At 45.1% G+C, this 25,696-nt stretch overlaps 1 protein-coding gene across 13 annotated transcripts in view; it reads right to left on the bottom strand.

The window, feature by feature from the left end:
* Positions 1-2,650: 2,650 nt before the first annotated feature.
* LOC147020942 (transcriptional repressor p66-beta-like) overlaps positions 2,651-25,696 on the bottom strand; it is a 58,310-nt gene continuing 35,264 nt past the window's right edge. For 10 of the 13 annotated variants that reach the window (XM_085890632.1, XM_085890635.1, XM_085890637.1 and 7 more), the window contains 10 exons: positions 22,806-23,179; positions 22,296-22,425; positions 19,392-19,523; positions 19,082-19,216; positions 18,573-18,752; positions 11,093-11,453; positions 10,213-10,409; positions 9,088-9,177; positions 8,699-8,804; positions 2,651-8,425 (listed from right to left, as the gene is read on the bottom strand). In XM_085890632.1, coding sequence (XP_085746758.1) covers positions 8,274-8,425; positions 8,699-8,804; positions 9,088-9,177; positions 10,213-10,409; positions 11,093-11,453; positions 18,573-18,752; positions 19,082-19,216; positions 19,392-19,523; positions 22,296-22,425; positions 22,806-23,134 — 1,812 coding nt within the window. In that variant the 5' untranslated portion in view covers positions 23,135-23,179 and the 3' untranslated portion in view covers positions 2,651-8,273. The remainder of the gene's footprint in view (positions 8,426-8,698; positions 8,805-9,087; positions 9,178-10,212; positions 10,410-11,092; positions 11,454-18,572; positions 18,753-19,081; positions 19,217-19,391; positions 19,524-22,295; positions 22,426-22,805; positions 23,180-25,696) is intronic. The other 3 variants (XM_085890640.1, XM_085890642.1, XM_085890641.1) reach the window with 3 other exon arrangements.

Genomic DNA, 25,696 nt, shown 5'->3' with positions numbered 1-25,696 from the left:
CGGACTAACGCCGGGAACTAGTCACGGGTGGACCTTTCGGCCTCACCACGATCGTGCCAATCGGCCCCCGCGTGGGATAGGGTTGCTCGCCAAATTCGACCTACCTAAGTACCCACACGGAGGGTAGACCGGGCGATCGCACCTCGCCGCAGGTCGACTTCGGACACGGGCCACTTTAAGCGACCCGTTCCGTACTATCGGGATAACCGAGCGGTGTTATCGTCGGCCTCGACGGTTCGATTAATTATCGGGCGTTTTAGCCCACGACCAACCCTTTACGTGAAGTAAGATGGAGATTCAATAGAGGAAAAGACGAAGCGAAGCGGGAAAACAGTTCAACATAAAGCACATTTATTTCACGATGAACGGAAAGCACACATATACAATTACACCAAAAGCAAATGTAAAAGAAGAAGAAACACAATATTACACAAAAAGCAAATATAAAAGAGAAACACAATGCAGATCTATTACCGACTACACGAGCACACGGCAACACTTATGCAGTTTTACTTCACAGACGGCGCCGACAACACATATACCCAAAGCAAAAGAAAAGGACCACCCTCAAGGATGAGGCGGGCCTGGGGCCGAGACCGCGTCGGGCCTACCCGTCTGGTGATGAGCCGCGAAATGGCGCTGGCACCCCGACTCCGCGGGCCTCGCTGAGACTGCCTGGTATGGGGTGGGAACGGGGCCCCCTTCTCGCACTATCTCAGCGCGGGGGGAAACAGGAGGGGGTTGTTGATGCTCGGGGGGGAAGGAGGATATCTCCCTGTCTCGGGTCCCGCGACGAGCGTCTCCACCACGACCTCGGTCGCGCCGCCGGCCTCTCACTCCGCAGCTCCCCGACTCCGACACGAGCACCCCCTCGACCGCCTTCGCCGCCGCCACCTCTCCACAGCTCCGTCCTCTTCACTCTGACTACTACCACTTCTTCCCAGCTCCACCGACAACTCCCCTTGACTGACGAACGCGGTCGTTTATATCCCCCGTGGCCTCGCTCCTTCACCTTCGACCCTTTACCTCTAACTGGCTCCCCATTGGACCGAGGAAAAGTGGGCGTGAATGCTTTTTGATCCATGAATTTGCATATAGCGACCACACTCCAACGTACCTGGAGGCGGGGCCAAATTGCCCCATGCTCACCGATAGGACGGAACAGAAGTGGGCGCGAGTCGTTTTTGATCCGTTTTCTCCGGAAAGGCTGTGCCTCTGTACCCGCTGCTCGGTGCGCGCCCTGCACGAGTCCAGTATCGGTGCCCACAAGTGGCGTGGGAATAGTGGTGATGCGATGGTTGCGAGGGCGAGTTGTGACGGTAAAGGTTGTGGCTGTTGTTGTGAAGCGGCGTTGCGGTTGGTGGTGGTAGTCATGGCGGCTGGTCCAAAATAAAGATAGTAAAAGAAAAACGATATCTAGAAGGGTCGCAGCCCGCATGAATGACATTTATTCCCTCTAAACAACGGGTTTGGGCCTAACTACACATATACTTACAGAGATATCTCACCTAAGGGACCTGAATGGTGGTTTGCGAATTTCGTCAACCACAACAATATATATATATATATATATATATATATATATATATATATATATATATATATATATATATATATATATATATATATCTGTTGTTTGTTCAGGATGCCGGTGATAACTCACTCAGCGAGTCTTGAAAAACACTGTGCGATCTTTAGCATCCACTGACAGAGAGATCCTTCGGCTAAACGTCGTTCTGATGGACGACACACACACATTGATGCCTCATGCTACATGCAAAACACGGGATGACATCGGTGAGTCAAGATTCTAACCTAAGCTTGATGGTGTATAGGTGAGTGTGCATATCTCAAAGTTATCCTGGCAGCCTAAAATCAGGTGAAAGTAACCCTTTAACCCCCTCCGCCACCCCCGCCCCCTTCTCCCACCCTCGAACATCTCGGAGATGGAATGTCAGATTGACACGAAATTTGGTGCATCTTATCAAGATGCCGATATCATTCAATTAGCGATAAAATGTCTAGTTTTTATTTATTTATTATCGAATTATTAATTAAGAAAGTACGCTAATTTTATGCATATTTTCAAGTTTTTTAAGCATATTAAATTTGGTATCAAAGGATACGCAAGAATTCAAAGATGAAGCCATGAAACAGCATTTGAAATTGCAAAATTTCTACATGGGGGGGGGGGGGGGTCATATAGGTTTAAGGCATAAAGAATTGTTAGACTAGTTTTTTTGTCAAACAAAAACGAGACTGAACAGCTCACCATGCCAACATTTATTCACCAATACTGGACAGGCAGGCAGTGCTAAACAAAGGTTGCAACAGTTTTAAGCGTCGTGCAGAAAGCAGAGAGAAAACAAAGGAATATAAGCACAGAAAATGCAGGGTGGGGGGAAGGAGGAGAGTTGGGCACAGAAAAAGCAAGGTACAGAAGATCAACACTTTTGCAACTTAATTAGGCCAAAAACCCCAGGCGAAGTAAGATAAAACTGTTTCACACACTTTCGATATAACGTATGGCTTCTCCCAAAGCAATGTTATAAACCTTTTGACTTTTGAACAATAACACTGATTTATGCGCAAAGTAGAGCACAGGTCGACTTGAATCCTCATGCAACCAAATTAAAAAAAAAAATAATAATTCACGGTATTGGTCAACCAAATTATTACAATTTCAACAGCCAGGCACGGTGTCCAGCAACACGCTCCATGCAAACAGAGGTGTGAATACAAACAGGTAACTTGTTTGTGCCAAAGGAAGATAAGCAGGTAAGAAAACCAGATTAGACCCCTTCGAAAGAGATATTCTTCAATCCACCAGGCACTTCATAAGATGTCAAAAGTTCCGTCCGTTATCAGTCGCACTTCATTCTTGGACGTAAATTCACTCTCGAATTCAAGCACCGTCCATGAGAACTGTTTTGAAAGGATTCTCGTTTTCCAATCATCATGTAATATTGCAAGAACATAAAAATAAATAAATTAGAGTTTCTGAAGTGGATTTGAAAAATTGCACTCGATTGTTGAGCTCCATCCCTTGGGGTAGTGCCCAGACTTTGATTTACTGATCAACTTAGAAATACGAGGTGCAGAAAACAATTTCCAGTGTTTTCCGACACAATTCCAAGCAAATCGTTGCTCAATTACTCGTTCTAAACACACCGATGTTTGTGAACACGTTGCAAATGACTCGGTTCGTTAAAGCACGATAATGCAACCAATTAGTTGATGTGAGGATGTAACAGCCAATTCGCCGAACAGAAAATAGACCCTCATTGTCATGATGGTCAAAACAGCTCCGCATCCATCGGGCAGTCAGATACACAGTCACGGTAGTGTGTGCGTTGTGTTGTGTTGTGTTGTAAGATTACCTAGAATAAGGATCCAATCCATGACCCCACAAGTCTGAAGCAAACTGCCCACAAAAATGGCTGTACTAACAACTGCTGGAGTCTGCAGCAAATCACTTTCCTGAATATACTACCTTTAATACCAGTGTGTGTATGTATGTATATGTGTATGTATATATAAGATCGAACCCCCGAACTTGATGAGGTAGTAAGGTACAGGTCGAGTCCCATAACAGCAACCTTAAGTTAAGGGGTTAGATTTTTATTTGAACCTACACATAAACATGGTCACACATAAACGATTTCACGGTATGCTGTCCTGACTTCTTTTTTTTCTTATTGCATGTGGCAGCTTGGCCTATCATTTTGTTGCGGCATGACGACGACGCTGATGCTGTGCCGCGATACCAGTTCACCGGTACTCATTTCACCGACCTCAGAAGGATGACAGGCTGAGTAAACTCCACCTGGTGTTAATTCAGCAGCTAACGGGGTTCAAACTCAGGACCCAAAGACTCCAAACCAGCCACCCAAGCCGCTAAGCCAATACCAGGCTTTGCCGTCCTGACGAGCCCATAATAATAGCGAAATCCGGATCGGCGGCTCTGCATAAATTTATTTCTGACCATAAATCTTCAAAGACCTGAGTTGTTCACGGAGGCTATCCTAGTTTGGAAGCGATTTGTTGGTTTACTTTTGTGCATGACATCAGCGTCATGTCGCATTCAGGGTCAGAGATGCGCTTTTTGTTTAATATATACAAACTGAAAGAAGTTCCTGCGCAACATCAAAAAAAAATATTCACAAAATTATACTGACTTGTGCCCGAGCAAGATAACGGTGAACCAACATGTGCGTCGACATGCTCCCCAGTTTACCCGTGAATATCCGGAATTTGCAAGTGCAGACTGTGCACTGCATGCACAAATTGCCATGCACGTGTACCGAGTCATGTGACGGTGCTGCACGTGGTACTGAGCAAAGTGCAACACAGCACAATTGGGTGAACCATCCCAGCTGTGAAAAACATTTTTATTGGCGTCTAAACGTCGTAGACGTGATGTTACGCTTTTCCGAAAATGAACGTCCACGTGCTGTTGGCATGCTTGAGACAGGAATTACACAAAACGTTGTGGCTAGGCGTTTTGATGCTCATTGGAACACCGTACAGTCACTCTGGAGACGTTATAAAAACACTAGCAACATCGGACACAATCCACGCTCTGGGCGACCATGTGTGATGTCACATATGCGGTTGGTGCATCTTCAGAATCGGTTCCAGACAGCAAGTTTGACAGCTCATAGCATCCCTGGCTTGTGACCAATCAGTGCCAGAACTGTCAGGAATCGGTTACACGCGCATAACATCCGACCACGACGACCAGCGGTACGTCCGATGTTGTTGCCATGTCATTGACATGCATGCCCGGCTTGGTGTAGACAACGTCTGAGGTTCAGAAGACTAGATTGGGCTGCTATCCTCCTTACAGATGAATCGAGGTTCCATCTAGGCAGTAGTGATGGCCGTTGTGGCATTTATCGACGGGAAGGGGTACGTTACGCTGACACATGTGTTGTGCAACCTTCGTCGTTCAGCGGTGGAAGTGTGATGGTATGGAGAGACATCACCGCACATCACAGAACCCAGTTGGAGGTCATGAATGGCAATTTAACAGGTATTCGGAGCTGTGATGAAGTTCTCCGTCCTCACGTCCTCCCATTCTTGCAGGTTCATGGACGTCACATCACACTTCAACAGGATAACGCGTGCCCTCACGTCCCACACGTGGTCACCGACTTCATCGCAAAACAGAACATTGCCACACTTTCCTGGTCAGCTGTTTCGCCTGATCTTTCTCCCATAGAACATGTGTGGGATGAAATTCAATGACGATTGCGCAGTCTTCAAAACCAGCCGGCGATGTCGGCCCAACTGCAGCAGGCCTTGGTACAGATCTTGAATGGCATCCCTCAAGCCTTCTTCAAACCATCTTGTGTCCTCAATGAGGCACCGGTGCCAAGGGTGTGTCAACGCAAATGGTGGTCACACCAGATATTGAGTCGTTAACTGATTTTTGACTGCACACCTTTTCGAACCTCTGGACTCATGTCTTACACACGTGTTGACATTCTCATGTCAATTTCATGTTTATCAAACACTAAATATTAATATGATCAAACAATGTGATATGTTTGTTTCAATTTCTCATTAGTGTAAATGATGCACAGGAACTTTTTTCTGTTAGTATATATGTGTATATATACATATATATATATATATATATATATATATATATATATATATATATATATATATAATTATATAACTTTCAAAGGCTCTTCTGGCTAAACAGTTGCAAAGGCTCCACCTATTAGGCATGAGCTTAGCAGAGCTACAACCCCTCCCTTTCCAGGAGGATTGTTCTGCAGCCAATACCAGGAAGACAATTAAATTCTCAATTCTATCGACCAGTCCACCCCGGAGAGGGAACATTGATGGACACGTGTTTCGGGATTGTTGGCCCTCTTCAGTGTGGAGCAGAAGCTCTTCCCCAGAGTGAAACGGTAGCTGTCCTTATCTTCTGCCTAATAGGCAGAGCCTATGCAACTGTTTAGCCAGAGGAGCCTTTCCAGAACTAAAATTGTTCCGAGCTATCCCCAGAACTGTTTTGTGCACTATGGACAGATATTTCCTGTTGGTCACGATGTAAGCAGCAAGAGCTGATGTGGCACTTGCTTCCTGGTACCCACTACAGCACTCCAGGCAAAGTAAGAGTCTGATTTCGATTATGTATATAAATATATATATATATATATATTTATATTTCACTTTTGTAGCGTGTCTTTAAATGCAGGAAAGTCCCGTTCTCAATTTCCCCCTTCATAACAAATGGCTGGTAAATTCCACAATTTATTTTTGTGAGCAGCCTCTGGGAAAGGTCTGGTTTCTCAAGCTCCTGGACTTCATCATGAGATGTAACCTGCTTTGGGGAGATAATATCTTTAAGCTGGCCTTCAAATCCAGTTGCAAATTGGCAGAGTCAAGTCCTTCCTCAGCTTACAACGGCACACAAGGCCTTCATCTAAACTCTAAAGTGTCATGGAATATGGCTTCCCACTATAGGCTGGTGCTACTGCTTCCCATTTTCCACTCCTTCCCCCTCAAGCCCATGTAGTCGAAGGTCCTCCGTGCTGTTGGAACATAATGACAAAAGGTTGCGTTTCAGAGTTGGTCGCGTTGCAGTCGATAACAGCTGTCTTCGTGTCCTGCTTTTTCTACCCAATTACCCCTCTCCTCCTCCAACTCTAAATCACACATTTTTGACGAGAAACCATTTCCTTGTTAATTTTCCCCAAGTCGAAGCGAAACACTTAAATTTCTTCATTGGTCCCCCTCTTCTCTCACAGGTGCAACTGTGTGTTCTCAGTCTAATCATGTTGTGGCCTTCGCTCAACAGGCTTCAAACTTTGCTGCCCACGACCAGCACCACAGTCCCTCGCGTTTGTATTTCTGACCTTTCCTATGCCCATCGAGACCCTGTCCCCCTTTCACCTGCGACATCCATGCTCCATTGTCCTCTTTCTTCACCTTTGTGTCACCCTGTCTGTTGACCATTTGTCACCTGTTGTTTCACATTTACATTAGCCTTGAAACCTGCATTAAAAATAATAATAATAATAATAATAATAATAAACAACGGCATGTCATGAAGCCAGGCAGAGAATCCAAAATGATTGGTTTCTAAATTGGTTTATCCATTCCTTCACGAAACTTACTCGACCAAATGTTTACGGATATACGTTGAACTGCAAGCACTTATAAAGTGGGGATCAACTTCAACGCAACGTGGAACTTGCACGAAACCACAAGAGCTCAGGTTCGACGCAACCGACAAAAAGGCGCCGTTCGTTATTACTGCGGAGAAAGCTTCTACAATGAATGTACATTTAAAAACACCTTTTCTTTTTTTCTTCCTAAACAGTAAACACGTATCGCAATCCTTGCTCTCTCATCATGCATTAAAACTTTCGCTGTGGCGTCGAAGGACTAAATACACAAAAGCAAAGAGAAAGAACATTGTAATATATATATATATATATATATATATATATATATATATATATATATATATATATATATATATATATATATATATATATATATATATATATATATATATATAAACTGGGTAAAGAAAAGTTATTGTTAACACTTGGTAATTTAAGCAAACATTGTAAGTTTGTTGACGACACTTTGTTGAAAAAAAACAGAACAAATAAACAACAAACACGATTGGTTTGGTGTGTATAATCACCCCAAAGACCATAATTGCTCGTCGTGAGATCTGAAAACAAAACAAGGCTCGTTTGTAACACTGCGAGTGGCGACGGAGGAAATACTTTCCGCGGAGAAACCACCAATGCTGGTGCTGTAAAAATGGCGAGATAAACCGAGAACAACCAGACAAGGTGATGCAGAGCCATTGCATTCGCACAACTACCATATAAATAGTGATAAATACAGCGGGGGCTCGGAGAGTGGAGAACGAGGAAGCAATTTAAAAGCCTCAAGAAAAGTTGAGGGAGAGTTAGAACACGATTGGCGAGATGGTCATTAAAAAATAAAATAAAAAATTAAAACCTGCAACGGCAGTTCGGTACACGGACGGATGAATAACGCAAGGGTGGAGAAAGAGCGCCCGGTTGGAGGATTTGCTCGGAGATGAACAAACCTGAAGTGCTACGGTTGCAAGTCTATGGAATATATATATATATATAAAAAAAAAGCAAACATACGAAGAGAGATGGAAAAGGAAACAATGTCTTTGTCGACTTCTGCTGTTGTGATGCAAGTAGGAAATAAAATCCGCACACATACACACAGGAAATGAAAAAGGGGGAAGTTGTAGGTTGTCACTTCCATGCATTTGGGGTGCTGGGTTTGGAGACAGGCCGGGACGGTATCATGTCGAGAAGATATTCTCGTTGGCGTTCCGCCGACGAGGGAGAGATGGAGGCCTTCTGTGTTGACATACTGGGCTGCACGTACATCATGTTCAGGGGAGCTGGGTTGCAGAGATGAAGGTAAAAAAAAAAACAACAGGGGAGAGGACGTAGCTATCAATTCTTCACTCAATATGCCCTCGCAGAAATCTGATGACTTGCACAGATCCTCCCTCAAAGCACTACCCGACAGTGTAGCAAAATTACTGAAAAATGGTAAACCCTACAAAAGCTTTCGGTGATCCTGATCACATAATGTTTGCACACAAAGCGTGTTCTTCCGGTGGCTGCCCCTTTATTAGCCCCGGTGTGACCCGAGCTGCGCAAGGTCTCACCATTCCCGGCGAGAAGGCTGGAGACCGTGCTGTGTGGGATGTACGGTGAGATTCCTCTCATGGCTGCCTGGTTGAGTCGACTGGCCAAGGGCACCTGAGATTGTGCCTGCGGCGTGGGGTTGGGGAGGGGGAGAAGGATGGACATGAAACTACAACTGCCAAAGAACATGGAACAGGAATTATTACACAAAATGGACATTTTCAGAAAAAAAAAAAAAAACGATATGACAGTTTATAGTTGGGTTGGGATTCAAACCCAGGCTGGACAGCTCAGAGGCGAGTGTGCGTACGCAGAGAATGGGTGTGCGTCAGCCGAATGTGACGGGGCACGATGCAGGGTTAAAGTCCACGTGTCGCTGCTTCGCTCGTGGTCCATCGGCACAACGTACCTGTTTAAGGCTTGGTCGATGGTGAATCACAGACTCTGCCTTCGTGAGGCCAGCCCCCACACTTTGCTGTTTGAATTGCTGCTCAATTTCCTTCCAAAAGCATCACATGGAGGAAAAGAGGATGAGATGAAAGGCACAAAATGGTTGAGCACACACAAGTACATGCATACCTGCTCCTTCCCTTACTCCTACGATCACCCATGTCACATTCCCCTTCTCTCCTTTCTCTCACCCCTTCAATCCATAGTTATCATAAGAGCAACTTCACATTGTAGCTCTAAGTGCTTACGAAAGAACTTTCAGTTATCGGTGTCCGCCGCCTGTGGGTTCGTTTGCTTTTTTTGGTAAAAAGTGTCCACAGGATGACTCGAAATATACAAATCCTGGACGCACGGAACGTTTCATGGAGGTTCTCTGTGGACTCGTTGAGATCTCATTCGTGGTGAGCTTTAAATTAGATATGTGAAGGTGCCAAATGTAGTTTGGGGCCATCCTTGTTAAATACCACCATGGATACACTGCTATCTATTTAACAAGCCAATTAATCCCGTATTGTTATGGGTCAGTTGAGGGGGTGGTTTTGGCCCGAGTCTTTCGAAACCGACTGGCCAGGCAGGACGTTCAACTGGAGACGAGACGATTTGGGCAGGAATTCGCACTTCGCTCCAGGATGCCGGCGGTGACTCCTCTACTCTTGGTGAAAGGAACCGTGGGACATTTAAGGCCGACCAACTAATGCCAGCAGGCAGGACACCCAGGCTTAATGTGCATCCAAGGGACGGTGCCCTGAAGCACGAATCCGACAGTTTATAGTCGGCTCGGGAATCAAGCCAGGACCAGACAGCTCAAACGTCGGTATGCACCTTTAATACGAGCGAGACTCCATGAAGGCGACTCACTTCGGGCAACCTCATGATGATCTATGGCTGCCGAGCTGGCGGTGCGATCTCCAGAAAAACAAATAATCGCAGCACGTAACGAATGACAACACTTATCACGTGCAACAGGCAACAAGACCGGTTTGAGCACAAATACAGCTTCACAAAGTCAACAACGTGCCACACATTCACAACATGCGCCATCTTGTTCATGCCAATGTAATGGATGTAGACGCATCGTCTTTACCTGCTCCTGTTGCAAGGCCTTGAGGAACGCGGCCTTGAGCCTCTCGGTGTGTTCGGCTTTGAGCTTGCGCTTTAGGTTTGCGGCGAGGCACGGCTCACAGAGGATCACGCCGTCGCGACATCGTGCCCAGCGGGGTGTGAAGTCTGCCAGGCACTGGATGCAGCTGAATGGCTCACCCGGCATGTTGCTCATTCGCCCTGCCGGAGAGGATGCACATGCCACCTTTCATACCAGCGACACTCCATTAAGTTTCCGGTTCAAGAAAGCAAGGGTTTGCAGACGCTCAAGGCCATAATTACAGTGTGGGTTCAAATCCAGCCATTTCTCCTGTTGACTCATCTGAGAATGGTCCGATGAAATCCTTGTCCTATCTGGGCCGGGTATCTTGTTTGGTATTCCAACCTGAGCGCTCGTCTCTCGATGTGAATGTCATACGACTTTGTTCGTTTGTACATTTTACTTTAAGGTCCTTGCTATTCTTGTAAAACACTTACTTTAAGCTTTTCCATGACATAGACAATGGAACAAAACAAAAAACATTTTTTTGTTGCAGTTTATAACTGAGCAAGGACCATGGCCTTTGAATGCCAAAATCAAACTCCGATAGGACAAAGAACCGGCCCAGATAGGATAAGGATTTGATAACACTCATCAACACTGCACGTGATTTGAAATTTGACATGAAGGGAACTTGAAATGTTAAATGAGGTTTAGTTGCAAAAACTTGATGGCAAACCCGTTGATGGGTGCGGTGACTTTTAAGCAAAGTCATCTGATTGCTAAAAAAAATAATAAAACCCCCTTAAACTGGCTACCTGGCAATAAAATATAGCGGTAGTCATAATTACACAGGAAATAGGTCACCGGGCATGCAACGCACCATGGGAAGTGAGCAGGCTAAGTACAGCTTCCTCCAGGCCCAGCAGGTATATGAACTCCCCGTTAGCGGCACTCGGAAGGAAGTTGATCTCGGCCGCCGGGGCCTTGGGTGGCGGAATTTCCAAAAGAGTTTTCTCGAGCTGTTTGCGTAACGCAAGCTTGGCCGCGGCCTGACGTGATGCGGGGGATTCGGAGAGGTTGCCCGCAGAGGTTACTCCCGTTCCTCCGATGGCCGTGCCCGAGCCGCCGAGCAAGGTTTTGGAGCCCAAGGACAACTGGTTTGAGCCGGAGGCGCCTGGGAGCTTCCCTGGAGCCAGGCCGACAATGCTGGCACTACTGAGACGAGCGGATAGCGCCATGCTCTGAGAGGACGGGTGACAGAGAGAGAGATAAAGGTGAAAGTTCGAGTAACCGAATGGAAAGACAACCTTCAGTCGGGACTGAAAGACAGCAGCGTTTTACTTCACATTGGACGTGTGTATACGGTAAGTGCATCACAATCACAGATCAAAAAAAAACAAGTCAAAGAGCACATATTTCCTGAAAAGACACACAGCAAATTCGTCACCGTTGATCGACGAAGCTGAAAATGAAAAGTTCGGATTACATTCACCGACTTCACAAACATTTTGACTTGCAAGCTACCTGACTGTGAGCAACGTCCAAAATACATCAAAGGGGCAGCAGGATGATCAGGGGGGGGGGGGGGACAGATGATTCACCTGTAAAATGGCCCCCAAAATAATATTGAGGGTGGAAAAAATACATATATTTAAAAAAATCAGTTTCAAGATCGCTCAAGCCTCGAATGACAACTTCGAAAGGTGACACTCTAACCGGCAAGAGTCAAACAATTAAACGTTCACGTCACCGAATTACAGTTACAAATTCAAACTTTGATTCGAAGCAAAGTTGACAATGTCTGACTGTAATGAAATCACTGGGCACCGCCATCTTCTTAATCTTTATTCGAAACATCACGCACGTGTACTTCTTCCATCTTTGCTCTTTACTTCTTCAGGTTCCTTCTTGGTCTTCCGTTTCATACGATGAACGAGTTCTCTCGATGCAGATCTCTCTGTCTCTGTCTCTGTCTCTGTCTCTGTCTCTGTCTCTGTCTCTGTCTCTGTCTCTGTCTCTGTCTCTGTCTCTGTCTCTGTCTCTGTCTCTGTCTCTGTCTCTGTCTCTGTCTCTGTCTCTGTCTCTGTCTCTGTCTCTGTCTCTGTCTCTGTCTCTGTCTCTCTCTCTCTCTCTCTCTCTCTCTCTCTCTCTCTCTCTCTCTCTCTCTCTCTCTCTCTCTCTCTCTCTCTCTCTCTCTCTCTCTCTCTACCGGTGACCGACGGTCTGACAGCGTGTTCTGATTTGCGATGTTGATGTTGTTTGCATGTTTGTACGTGCGTGCCGTGTACAGGAACAGTGCACGTGCCGCCCAGTGGTGTCAATGATCAAACCGTTGGAGAACCCATGCATGTGTTTGCGATTTGGAAAGAACCCCCTCGATTTCAAGGAAACTTGGGAAATATTAACCCCTTATTTGCATGAAAGCAAGCCTGGTGTTAGCTTAGCTGTTAAGGTGGTTGCCTTAGGACCTTATAGTACAGACAAAATGTCGGATGACCTCCCACAAATTGCAACAAAAGCAAACTCAACAGATTTTGATTCCTGGATATGTCCTCAGTGACAGAAAAAAAAGTCCTAAGGGATCCTCCGAGGGGGAAGTCTTGAAATCATGGAAATCCAATATGGCCGCCACCCGGCTTCGGGGAAAATGGGAAAATTGTAAAGATTGATATTTTAATATGTAAATATATGTTTTTCTGCATTCTAATTGTTTCTAGTTATGGTCAGTATATTGATATACAAGAATAATTATAAAAAAGTGAAATGTATTGAGGGTAAAATAAAAATTATAGCTTTTTTGTCCAAAAAAATGTCAATTTTTTTTACCTGATACTGATTTTGGCTCCTGGACAAAAAAAAAGAAGAAACGTTGAAGACACAAGATGAAATCGAGTCTATGACAATACAATATAATGATGTAAATCATTGAAACGTGACAAAATTCACAATTCCACTCGGGGCAATCACATCTGCCTGACGAAGGTTTCGAAATGAAAATGAAAATTCGCATCAAACTCAGAAACTACATCCATTATAAACTTACTATACATGTTGAGATAAATCAAGCGTATTAAAGTTAGAACTCGACAATGTCATCATCATCCTCATCATTGTCACATGGAGTGTTTGTGCAGCCAGAGCCCCTGCAGTTTCCACAAGCTGGAGTGCACTCAATGTTGTGCTTCTTGCATGTGCATCTCGTGGTGCTACATTCAGCCTGGCAGTTGCACCTAATGACACGTAACATCTTTTCAGGAGCTGGAGCTATTGATGTCTGAAGTGGCACAAAACCCTCGTCACACTTCTGCCAACCCCAGTCTGTCGGAAGAAATTCATCTGCACATCCCTTCCATTCTTGGACTTGCAGATACATGCGCAGGCTGTGATACTTTGCTGCTTCTGATGTTGGTGGTAACGTCTGTGGTTGCACATGAGAGGAGCTCCAAGCCACCTTGTCCCAGTACCGCTGATACCGGAGGGTGTCCAGGGTGTCGATTGACATTCCGTTGTGGATTATCACCAATGTTTTTTCTGCTGCATCTGCCACATCACATACGGAAGCTGGATATGTATCAAAAACCTTGGCCTGCTCACGGAATGTGTTGTTTGCTTTGAACTTTTTGAGGGAAGCTCCCTTTCCAATCCCATGAAGACGAGATGTCGTGTCGCACCCAAGAACTGCATGTAGAAACAGTATGTGCTTGCATATGTCTGTACCAATCATTTTCTTTGTAGCCTTGATGTTCCAGATGCGAGGCTTCTTCGTGTTCTTCTTTGGCTCGGGACAAAAGAAGAGGTCATGGCATTCTCAGCTTGCATGGTAGCATAGGAGGACGAGGAGGTCTGTGTCATCACCAACGAACACAGTGTTGGTGACAGTAGCAGACTGCACGGCCTTCAGTACAATCAGGAGATCAGCATCCCCTGAGGCATGGTGTGTCTCACAGTTCTTCTTCTGAAGCTCTTCACTCAACATAAAAATGAATCGCTGTTTATTCTGCCTATTGGCAAGAAACTGTTCCTTCTTCATTGTGAGACGCATGTCAGCTGTAAATGTCACAGTAGTGCCAGCATTCCCTTTAGACCATCTCTGGTGTGTCATGTCCTTCGTGTTGGTACTCTCATAACCATCAAACACGACTATGGCGTCTCCGTACTTCTTCGTTACATAATCAGTGTACTGGTGGCGTATGTCTCTGTATGTAGATCCACGAGACCATGGAATGCGTTGAACAAGTGCCCCGCCATCCAAAACATACTGTTGCCCATCATTGGGGATATCGGCTGGGACATCGGATCCAAGAAGATCCCAGATGGCATCAGCAAAGACTGGCTTGTGTGCTTCTCGGAGCTGAAGAGAGGAATCAGAGGGCTGGTGGATAGCTGCACAGTTCATATTTGAAGGCCGACTCCAGTTCTTCTGCTGTCTGTGCAACAGTGATCAGTCCATGGAAGAGGAGTTGTGGGTCAACCTGGACTTGCTCTCCATCAATCTTGACAGATGACTTCATGCCGAGGGTGACAACTTGGTCTTTCCTCTTAATGTGTACTCAGCAGGTGTTTTCCCATCCATAGATTTCAATATGTTGGCTCCTACAGCATGTGCTGTATCGACTTTGACGGTGGGGTGTGCATGACCTCCAGTGACAATGTTCCTCAGACGTGGATCACTACTGAACGGATTCTGTTCCTGTAAATACTGAAGAGCTGATAGTGTGTCCTTCCAGTCACTAGATTGTCTTGCCTTGGTCATGTCCTTCTTCTGCTCTCCAGTGTTGTAGTTCACACCTGTGAGCTCCTGCATTGCCTGGTTTATTTCTGCACAGGCAGGCATTGATAGTAGCCATACCAGCCGTTGTTGCTCTGTCATTCCTTGCCCTCGTGTGAGCCCCCCGCTGGTCTTCAAACTTCTCATCAGAACTTGTTCGATGATCAGGTCAGATGAAAGACCTGCCCACAGGCGATGACTTCGTCGAACCACATGGAACCCCTCATAAAAACGTTGTTGGACATTGGGATGTCGAGTTTTGAGGTTGGACATCTGCTGCAGATACACCCTCACAGATTTGGCGTACAGGTTGTGGCCCGAGGATGCCAGGTTAGGCAGCATTTCCTGGATGGCCTGTCAATGTAGTGCCCAGTTCCCAGTGCGCTCCGCCCGGATGTATTTGCGTAGAATGTCTAGCATGTCCATAGACTGAACCCAGAGCCCTGAAGTTCTAGAAGATATCTTTGCAGACTCGGCATGCTTCTGAAGGTGGTCTTTGATTCGTTTCAAGAAGTCAGACTTGCATACTTCTTCCGACAGACTGGGGTTGGCAGAAGTGTGACGAGGGTTTTGTGCCATTTCAGACATCAATAGCTCCAGCTCCTGAAAAGATGTTACGTGTCATTAGGTGCAACTGCCAGGCTGAATGTAGCACCATGAGATGCACATGCAAGAAGCACAACATTGAGTGCACTCCAGCTTGTGGAAACTGCAGGGGCTCTGGCTGCACAAACACTCCAAGTGACAATGATGAGGATAATGACGACATTGTCGAGTTCTAACTTTAATACGCTTGATTTTTCTCAACATGTAAAGTAAGTTTATAATGGATGTAGTTTCTGAGTTTAATGCGAATTTTCATTTTCATTTCGAAACCTTCGTCAGGCAGATGTGATTGCCCCGAGTGGAATTGTGAATTTTGTCATGTTTCAATGATTTACATCATTATATTGTATTGTTATAGACTCGATTTCATCTTGTGTCTTCAACGTTTCTTCTTTTTTTTTGTCCAGGAGCCAAAATCAGTATCAGGTAAAAAAAAAATTTTTCGGGACAAAAAAAATTGACATTTTTTTGGACAAAAAAGCTATAATTTTTTTATTTTACCCTCAATACATTTCACTTTTTAATAATTAATCTTGTATATCAATATCCTGACCATAACTAGAAACAATTAGAATGGAGAAAAACATATATTTACATTTTAAAATATCAATCTTTACAATTTTCTCATTTTCCCCGAAGCCGGGTGGCGGCCATATTGGATTTCCATGATTTCAGGACTTTCCCCACAGAGGATCCCTTAGGAATTTTTTTTTCTGTCACTGAGGACATATCCAGGAATCAAAATGTGTTGAGTTTGCTTTTGTTGCAATTTGTGGGAGGTTGACCAAATATTTCTGCTAAAATGCCTGTACTATTGGAGTCCCAGGTTCAAGCCCCTGTCCACCATTGAATTAACACATGGTGGGGTTGACTCAGCCCATCATCCTTCGGAGTTTGGCGAAATGAGTACCAGTGTACTGGGGTAAGGGGCAACCTGCGTCAGAGTGGTGACACGTCCAGGACTGTGTACTTGCCTATGAAACTGCCTCAGCAGCCAATGTGTGCCTTTACGGTACGAAGGGAATGGTATTATTATTTATTTATTTATTTATTTGCATGAAAACGAGATGTTAGCATTTATAATTGACCCCTTTTTCACAATTCCAAGGTCAAAAACATCAAACCCCCTTTATCGCAATAACAGGCACAGGTTTTGTTCCGGTGCAGGTTTCAGTCCTGGTTCGGTGTCACAACGATGCATCCCCGGGACACCTCAGGTCCAGATTGTGACATTTATTATTGTTTCGGACTTGTCGGCTGGGTCACAAGTGTCCTCTCTCAGACTCGCTCCCCGACCTTTGACCCTGAAGCTGGCGAGCCGCAGATAACTCCGCGGCACGACGTGTCGCGAAACAACCACAGACGTCATCCGAGACGGTTAATCAAGTAGTTTTTCCCATGCAGCAGCTTGCAGGGGGGTAGGGAGGGGGTATATTTTTCTCTTTTTGTACCCATGACCTGACCCTGGATACCCCTAGAAAGTTTGCACAATTTGGTAGAGATTGGCCCAGCCCATTTTTTTTTTTCCTAATACTTTCCTAACTTCACAAACAAGCATCCAGAGAATCTCCTTGAGGGGGGAATTTTGTGGGGTGGCGGGGAGGGAGAGATATCTCAAAACTTTTTTTAGATTCGCGGTCCACGATTACGTGCAAACATACCATATCTCTGTGAAAACAAGGACGTGGACGCATACCCGATCTTGTACGAGAGTGACACCACCGGGCTGTTATTCGTTGGGCATGTCGGACATAAACAACAACAACAAGCCAATTCCTCACTCGGTATATCAACAAGCGCTCGGACTGAAACAAAAGAAAGTCAAAGCGACGAACTACAGCCCAATGGACGAAGGACTGGCTCGTCTGCAAGGAAGGCCACGGAGGCCTTCAAACGTCCTGCCAATTCGGTGGGTCGTGAGTCGCCCGGCACGACCCGCGTGCGAGGTGTTGTTACGAAAGATCCTTTTGTGAACGGCACAACTGAGGTGAAGCAATTTGCCGCCGTTCGACACGAAAGAAAGCGTGCATCATGAACCTGCTTACGGTCAGTAATATTGCAATATTGTGCAGTTGAATTGAGCCTTCTTAGCGTCCGGGTTAATCACCAACATAACAAATAGCCTTTTCCCTCTGACTCACAACTATTGTACAATTGTACTGCCCTCTTCGCTTCATATGCCTGGTGTTGGCTTCATATCACAGGGTCTGGAGTTCAAATCCCGCTCAGCTGTTGAATTAATACCAGGTGGGGTTAACTCGGCCTGTCATCCTTCTGAGGTCGGCAAAATGAGTGCCAGCATGCTGGTATCCTGCGTCGGAGTGGCGACCCATCCAGGGTTGTGCCCAAGAGCCAAGGAGACTGCTGAGGCAGCATCAACGCTCTGGACAGAGTATGGTCCCGATCTCCTCCTCCTCCTCAGGTTCATGGTAGTATCTCCAAGCTCATGTGTCTCATCTTATGATCAACGTAATTTACATGTTTGGTAGCGCGTTTCCCTTTGAGAAAATCAACTTCAACTGAATTGCATTTTTCGTTGAGAAGGTCGATGACACCAACTTCCACTCCAGCAACGCAAAGGTATCCCCGTGGAGGACTGATGGTTATTTCCCCCAACAGGTGTTGTTGACCTTCCTGTCCTGATGCAACCCAAACAATAACATAAAAACACAAAACAACAACACAAGAACTCCTCACCCTCCTCCAACCCCCCCCCCCGATTTTCACTCCCTTTATAGGGGGTGCATCCAGATGGGGAGCACAACCCCATGATGAGACCTTGCTGTCCTGATGCGTCACACCAAATTTGGTCCATATCGGTCGGGTAGTTGGTGAGAAGATGTTTCAGTCAAGTGTAAACGGACGGATGGTGGGATACCCACTCCACGAGCTTATTTCGGAGAAATAACGTGAAGAGTTAAACAAGTTTACAACTTCAGCAATGCTCAAAATTACTTCTGCTCCCCCATCCCTTTGTGTGGCTCACCTGGCAGAAGGGAACCAAGCCTGGCTTCCCGTTGTTGGCAGCATGAATGGTGGGCAAAGGCGGTAGGAGTCTCTGGCAAGAGAGAGAGCCAGAACTGGGTAAGGGCAGCCGGGGAGCCATGAGCAGAGGCGGTGGGACACGTACTCCCGGAACCTGCTCTCGTTGAAAAAGCCGAGACAGCTGTGAAGTTTCAATAAGACGGTGGTGTTAAAATAAAACAAAAAAAACAAACCTTTTGGGGAGGTTTGAATGGATGTGACGGTGTTGTTGTGTAAGCAACACTTTTTAAAATCAATAATTAGAAGAAAAAAAAATTATTTCTGCTTTGACTAGCTCAGTTTTGAGGTTCTAATTAGCATGAAAGCTTTAATACCGATGCCTTCAGTTTTACTTGATGTCCCAAAGTCTGTGATGCCAGTCACTCGAACCGAACATCAAAGAGTCCAACTGTAGGAAAGCTTACCGCAAAGGGTTATCTTGTAGGCTGAGGGAAGTGGCAGGGGTATTACCTGTGTTCCGCGGATAAGCGGCGGGATGCCCATCGGCTTGACACTTGGCTGGGTTGGTGGACGTACCGACATCGCCTGCCCACCACGCACAAGGGGAGGTGGGCCCCCCGTCACATGCTGCCTTTCGGGGGGTATCTAGGGGGTCCAGGGGAATGGGGCAAGGCCAGGTAAAAAACGAGGGGTGGCAGTGGGCAGGAGCTAGCCTGTATATTCTTCTGTCGTTGAATCTTGCAGTCCCTCCACCATGCCAACAGCGTGGATGAGATTTCCCACGGGTGATATATCAAGTCGAGAATGCGGTGACGTGTACCTTCACATGGGTGTGTTCACGCTGCAGCTGGCCGAGGCGCAGTTTCTTCAGCAGCGCCAATTTGGCTTCCTCGAGGCGTAGTTCATTTCGCAGACGTCGAATAAGGTGAGTGCGTTCCCCGTAACCGATGTTCTGCGAATGGCCACAACCGCAGTGGCAAAGTTATTGAGGTGGAGATATAACTCGTTAAATTGGACACAAAATTGAGAGAACTGCAGAGAGGAGAAGCAAAAACACAAGCAACTCGAGTTTTTAAAATATTTTTTTCCCCCAAGAAAGAAGGATGCTCAAAAGGTCCAATGTTTCATCCACAACACAAAAGTCACGTGCATTCAGATCCACAATTCCCTCCTAGAGGGACGGGGAACGCAGACCTACGATAAACCACGAGGCCCGAACGACAATTCTTGGTGTGGGTTTAACGGACAAGCTAACGCCTCGTCTCCCACGAACAAGTTAAGTTTGGGATCTAATCTCCACCCAGACAAGTCTCAAGGGTCGAAACACAATGTTCTGTGAGCATGAGAACCAACCTGACAAATGATTCCACCCTGTATCATGTTCTCTCTTTTGCCAGTTAGTTTTGGTTCCCTGTGATTTAAAGGAAATGATAGTGAAAAGGATTTACGAACCATCTTGAGATTTTTTTTACAGGAATGGAGTATCCTTAGAGGTCACTGAATACCGAGAAACGAATGATCTTCCGCCTCGACCCGAAATGTAATGCATCACGTGACCTGGTTGGTGATGAAGACGAAGACCGAAAGCCACGGCTTCGGCTTTCCGTACGCATTTAGTCAAGTGAGCAGTGCGAGCAAATGTTGGCAATGGAATACGACGATCATGAGGATTTTGCACATTGGATGCAAGCAATTCAATTGGAGCCTCTGGAAGGAGTTTCCCTTGAAGGATCACCAAGTGACAACTCCAAAAGATCTTCAGAATCCAGGTATTCAGACAAGGAGGAATAAGTAAACAGTGTTTCGAGCTGGGTTTGTTACAGCCCCGGTGCTCCGAATGACTGTCTCACTGGGCCCTCCGTCGGTGATGGGCCCCGATGACATCGGTGTCCATGTTCTCAAATCCTACTCTGCTGCTCTTACTCCCCCCCCCCATCTGCCCTATCCAGTCTCTCTTTCTCCTCCAGTTTCCTCCCTTATGTATGGAAGTCAGCAAGCATCATTACTGTCAACAACAAGGGTGCGAAAACAGATCCGAACAACTATAGGCCTGTGAGAATGCTTCCAATTTCAACAAAGTCATTGAATCCATCATTGCTTCTGATGTAGTCTTTTCCCCTTTTCAAACAGTGTGATCTCGAACTATATCAGCTTAGATTCCATCCCGGTCAAAACTTTAGACGTGCCTCTGTCCCCCTCTCAGGAATGGTTTGGATCTCTCTGCGTCTTTTTCTGTGTGTCTCTATGTCTCTGTCTGTGTCTGTCTCTCTCTCTCTCTCTCACTATGGAAATGATTAGACACTGATTTGATAAAAGAAACGTCCTTCAGTCCGAGAAAATTTCAGTCTCATCCTCTCGCTACTGAAGAATCGTCAAACTAACCCACCAATCTATATCTTTGGTCATCCACTCAAAGAGATTCAGTCTCTTAAACATTGAGAATGCACCATCAGCCATGACCTTTCCTAGGCTGACCACATTACAAAGATGGCTTTGCCAGCCAGCAGAACCTGGGCATCCTCTGCCAATCAAAGTCTTTGCTTGCAAAATCATAGTTACTCACAAGGCCTTTGTCCATAGCTGAATGGATTACTGCTCTCTGCTATGGGCTGGTGCTCCAGCAACACATCTGTCTCTTTAGATTCTGTGCAGTCCAAAGATCTCAAAATTACTAGAATGTCCTGTGATAAGACTAAAGCACAAGGTCTGTTGCTCTCACATCACAGGCATGTCGATGGTCCCACTGTTTTTTTGAACCGTCTATTATCCAATATTGCTCCCTCTGCTCTCTCAGGCCTCCGACCCTCCCCATCTACTCCAGGATGCGCACGTTCTTCCAGTAACCCCCTTCTAGTTAAACTTCCACAATCCAAGCTGACTGTACACCTAAACTAGTTTTATTCTCGCTTCTCCGGCTCCACCCTGCATCATGTTCTCTTCCTTTGAACTATGGAACCACGTTCAAGAGTCTGTTCTGTCTCACTCTTCCCTGCAAAGCTTCAAAGAAGCAGTGCACCACCATCTCTTCTTATCCCAAATTCTGAACCATGACCTTTATTAACCTTTCCAACCTCAACCATCGAACTTGGTGTCATTGTTTTCTCCTCCTCCTCCCTGATGTTTGTCCCAACGTCAGTTCTACTTTGCTCTTCCACGAGCCTCGCTCCTGCAAAGAAAATAAAAATATCCATAACTAAATTACTTGCCAGCAGGTCATAAATCTTTTTTTGTTTCAGTGTTCAATCAAATTTCCAATGACTTGGAAATGATGACTCCGTGTATTTTTAAAGACTCAAATTGAAAACTCGAGTCTTCGGCCTTCCGAGTTTCAAGGAACGCAACAAAAAAAATGTAACCCGAGTCAATTTTGAGCCTGAGTATCGAACTTGATTACCACAGACCTGTCCATCATGCTAGGACCAGATCGAGTGAGAACCAAGCTCCTTACCCCCACTGGCTTGGGCAAAAGCCTCAACCAGATGCCATTCCGCTATCCTCAACTCTCGTGAGTATATATATATATATATATATATATATATATATATATATATATATATATATATATATATATATATATATATATATATATATATATATATATATATATATATATATGTGTGTTTTGGGAGTTGCACAGGCATTCATCAAACTTGCAAAATTGAAAGGAGGCCATATTAGATGATTGCATTACATATGTTTTGCTGTCGTAATGCGTTCATCCTACCTTAAGCATCTCTGCAGCAATCTCGAGGTCCCCCGTGCCGTTGGGCTGCCCATTGGCCTTGGGGCTTGAGGAATCATCAGAGAGGACAATCACATCTGGCGTGAGAGGTCGCCTGTCTCGCTTGCTATCCCTGAAGTCAACAAAGTATGTGTTAAAACAAATGCTGCCAAACACAAGGCCAGGTTGCTGTTCCGATGGACTCGAAACGACTCCATGTTTACGCATCAGATGGTTGCTATTCAGGGTAGTTAGGAGGTACTGTCGGGAAATCAATCCCAGCAAAAATCAGACACTCATTTTGGAGGCAGCCACATTACGGCAATGCGTTTAATTCAATTATACGACAAAAGATACCAGCAACAATCAAAATTTTTTAAAATAATTAATGGAGAATACAGGTAGTTACGTCTGTCACCAGCATTAAAAACAAAAACAAATTAAAAAACCCTGCATTCAACAATTTATTCAAGCATTGCAAAGAAAGGATACTTGGATATTCATCATGCTCACCCTTTGTTTGTCGTCATGTCCACCGGCTCTTCTCTCATATTCTCTTTGCCAGGCCGTGGGCCGCTCATCCCTTTGGGTCGCAGAAGTCTCCCCAATGCAGCGCCCGCACAACCGTGAGGCAATTTATCCTCATAACCGCGATCAGGGGCTTCCGTCTTAATACGAACACCCTCTGGCAATGCAAATACCGTGCCACTCACAGGGACCAAGGCATCTCCAGCCCCTTCACTTGTCTCACTCTTTGGCCTTTTGACCGAAAGGCTGGCCAACGGTCTCTCGAGCATGCGATCCAGGGAGCGCTTTGAACCGACGTCAGAGCTATCTGCCATTAGCACGTATCACAGGAATCAGAACAGCGACTGCAGAGTTCGTGGCTGAAAGGGCAACGGATGGAGAGAGAAAGAAAAAAGGAAAAATAATAAAGGTAATTTTTTTTAGAAGGAATAAAAAAAATATATTAAATTTGTTTTTAAAATATTGGATTTGAAAGGTGTGACCCTGCAGTCACGATCTGAACGTTTTGGTGTTACAACACTACAAGAAGTTTGTCATGGGAATACATTTCATGATACTGTTCAGGGTCCGTGTCTCACTCCCTGACACCAAAGTGTTGCGGACCCGGGGTTGAGGGCGAAGACCACGAGGGGTGAGCGACCTCGGGTTCCCACCACTCTCTCCGGAATCGCAGGCTGTCGCACACGAATAACTTCGTGATGCGGCGGGTTGCAAATCGACCGTGAACGCCGATAACTCAACCACGTGACTTAGGGTCCTCCGTCTAATGAATACCGTTTACCGAAAGGTCACATGATCTAATTACCGGGGGACACGCCCTAGGTACGCACTTGCTCAAACTGGATCACTTTACCATATCAGATGCAGCCGAGCGGAACTACCAAGCATGTACCGGTTCGGAACCAGATCATTGGGGGATAACGTCCCGGGTAACTTCGGGTGAAAATCATGGTGGACCAATGGAGGACAAGATAAAAACGAGCTGGGAACATTTCTATACAAAGCATTTATTTACAGTGGCGAGGAAAAGTATGTGGCACATTGAATTGGGTTTTTTGGTATATACAGCAGGAGATAGCAAGGAATTTGTGGGGTGTGACAAAAGGCAAACAATCTTACAAAAGCAGATACAGAAGAGACTTATCCCGTGAGAACTTCTACAATCTTAACTTAAAGTAGGACAGGCGCCATCACACACACACACACACACACACACACACACACACACACACACACACACACACACACACACACACACGATTAGATATAGCCCAGAGAGAAAGAGCAGATGAGGATAAACGGCCTCTCAATACCTGGTGTGGACCAACGCAACCCAAAACGCTTAGGGGAGAGGTAGGTAGGGTAGGTTAGGTCGGTTTCTATTTTAAAAAAAATTGAAAGCTGCAAGTCTGACCCCCAATTTCTTTTCCTTTTGATGAGAAAACACCACTGGTGAAGTTTCAGCCAAATCGAAGTATGTTTCGGGGTCGCTACCGGACATTGAAATTTCAGAATTTTGTGGTTTTAACTATCCCCGCTTTAAAATGTTATGGAACCACTGAATATGGCAGTCAATCTTGAATTGATTATTTTAATTGACTGTCATAGGTAAGATGGCGTGTGCACGATATTGGTCCCGATGGGTCCCGCCCACCATTTCCTTATATGGTCACAGTTATATGCTAATTTGGTTATTTTGGTGTATTGTCTTCCAGACTGATCACCCGGTGAACAATAGTCTCATTTGCGAATATGGATCGGAGAAGTAAGGATCCACCAGTGTGGCTGGTCGGAGAGACCGTGCTCCAGAGCTATGTGGACGAAAATTGCCATCGAAACGTGAAGTCCTTCCAGTGTTTTTCTATTTTCATCTGACAGAGAAGAAAACGGTCCAGGAAAGTGCAAAATTAGTGACTGAGCAATTGATAAAATTCTGGGACGGAGTGAGAATTACATATAGACAAACTTATCATGTGATAAAGAAAATCAAGGATTTATTTGCTGACTGGCAGAAACTTCATAAAAACAAGAACAACTAGAGGGGGAGCACTCGGGAGAGTGCAAAACCTCCGCCGCCAATACTGCTGGGTCACTCAAGTGAACCTTATATCTTATTCATTAAATATGATGTCAACAGTGCTGACAGTTACAGTTCTTTTCTCCAACTTTTTTTTTGGGGGGGGGGGGGTTGGAAATGACTTAAAACATGTAGAAATGCAAAAAAAAGAAATCGAAATTTTGTTGAAAAAAAAAGTTGCAAAAAATTTTTTTCCTCTAACAATTTTTTGGGGGGGTTGGAAATCACTTAAAACATGTAGAAATGCAACAAACATTTGTTTTTCTCACAATTTTTTGGGGGAGGGGGTTGGAAAGCACTTAAAATATGTAGAAATGCAAAAAAAAAAAAAAATTTCTCAAACAATTTTTTTTGGGGGGGGGTTGGAAATCACTGAAAACATGTAGAAAAGCAAAAAAAAAATTCTCTATTTTTTTTGGGGGGTAACAATTTTTTTGGGGGGTTGGAAATCACTTAAAACATGCAGAAATGCAAAAAAAAAATTTTCCCCAAAATTTTTTTTTGGGGGGGTAACAATTTTTTGGGGGGTTGGAAATCACTTAAAACATGTAGAAATGCAAAAAGAATTTTTTTCTCGAACAATTTTTGGGGGGGGTTTTGGAAATCACTTAAAACATGTAGAAATGCAAAAAAAATAAAATTTTCCCAAATTTTTTTGGGGGGGGGGAAACAATTTTTTTTGGGGGGGGTTGGAAATCACTTAAAACATGCAGAAATGAAAAAAAATCCTCTAACAATTTTTTTTGGGGGGGTCAAAAAATTTGGGGGGGTCCAAGTCCAAAATTTAATGCCATGATCC

Source organism: Eptatretus burgeri, chromosome 8, assembly GCF_056783735.1.
Source record: "Eptatretus burgeri isolate ZD-2024b chromosome 8, Ebu_testis_v1, whole genome shotgun sequence".
Classification (NCBI taxonomy): Eukaryota; Metazoa; Chordata; class Myxini; order Myxiniformes; family Myxinidae; genus Eptatretus; species Eptatretus burgeri.
This window is presented reverse-complemented; position numbering and strand designations above follow the sequence as displayed.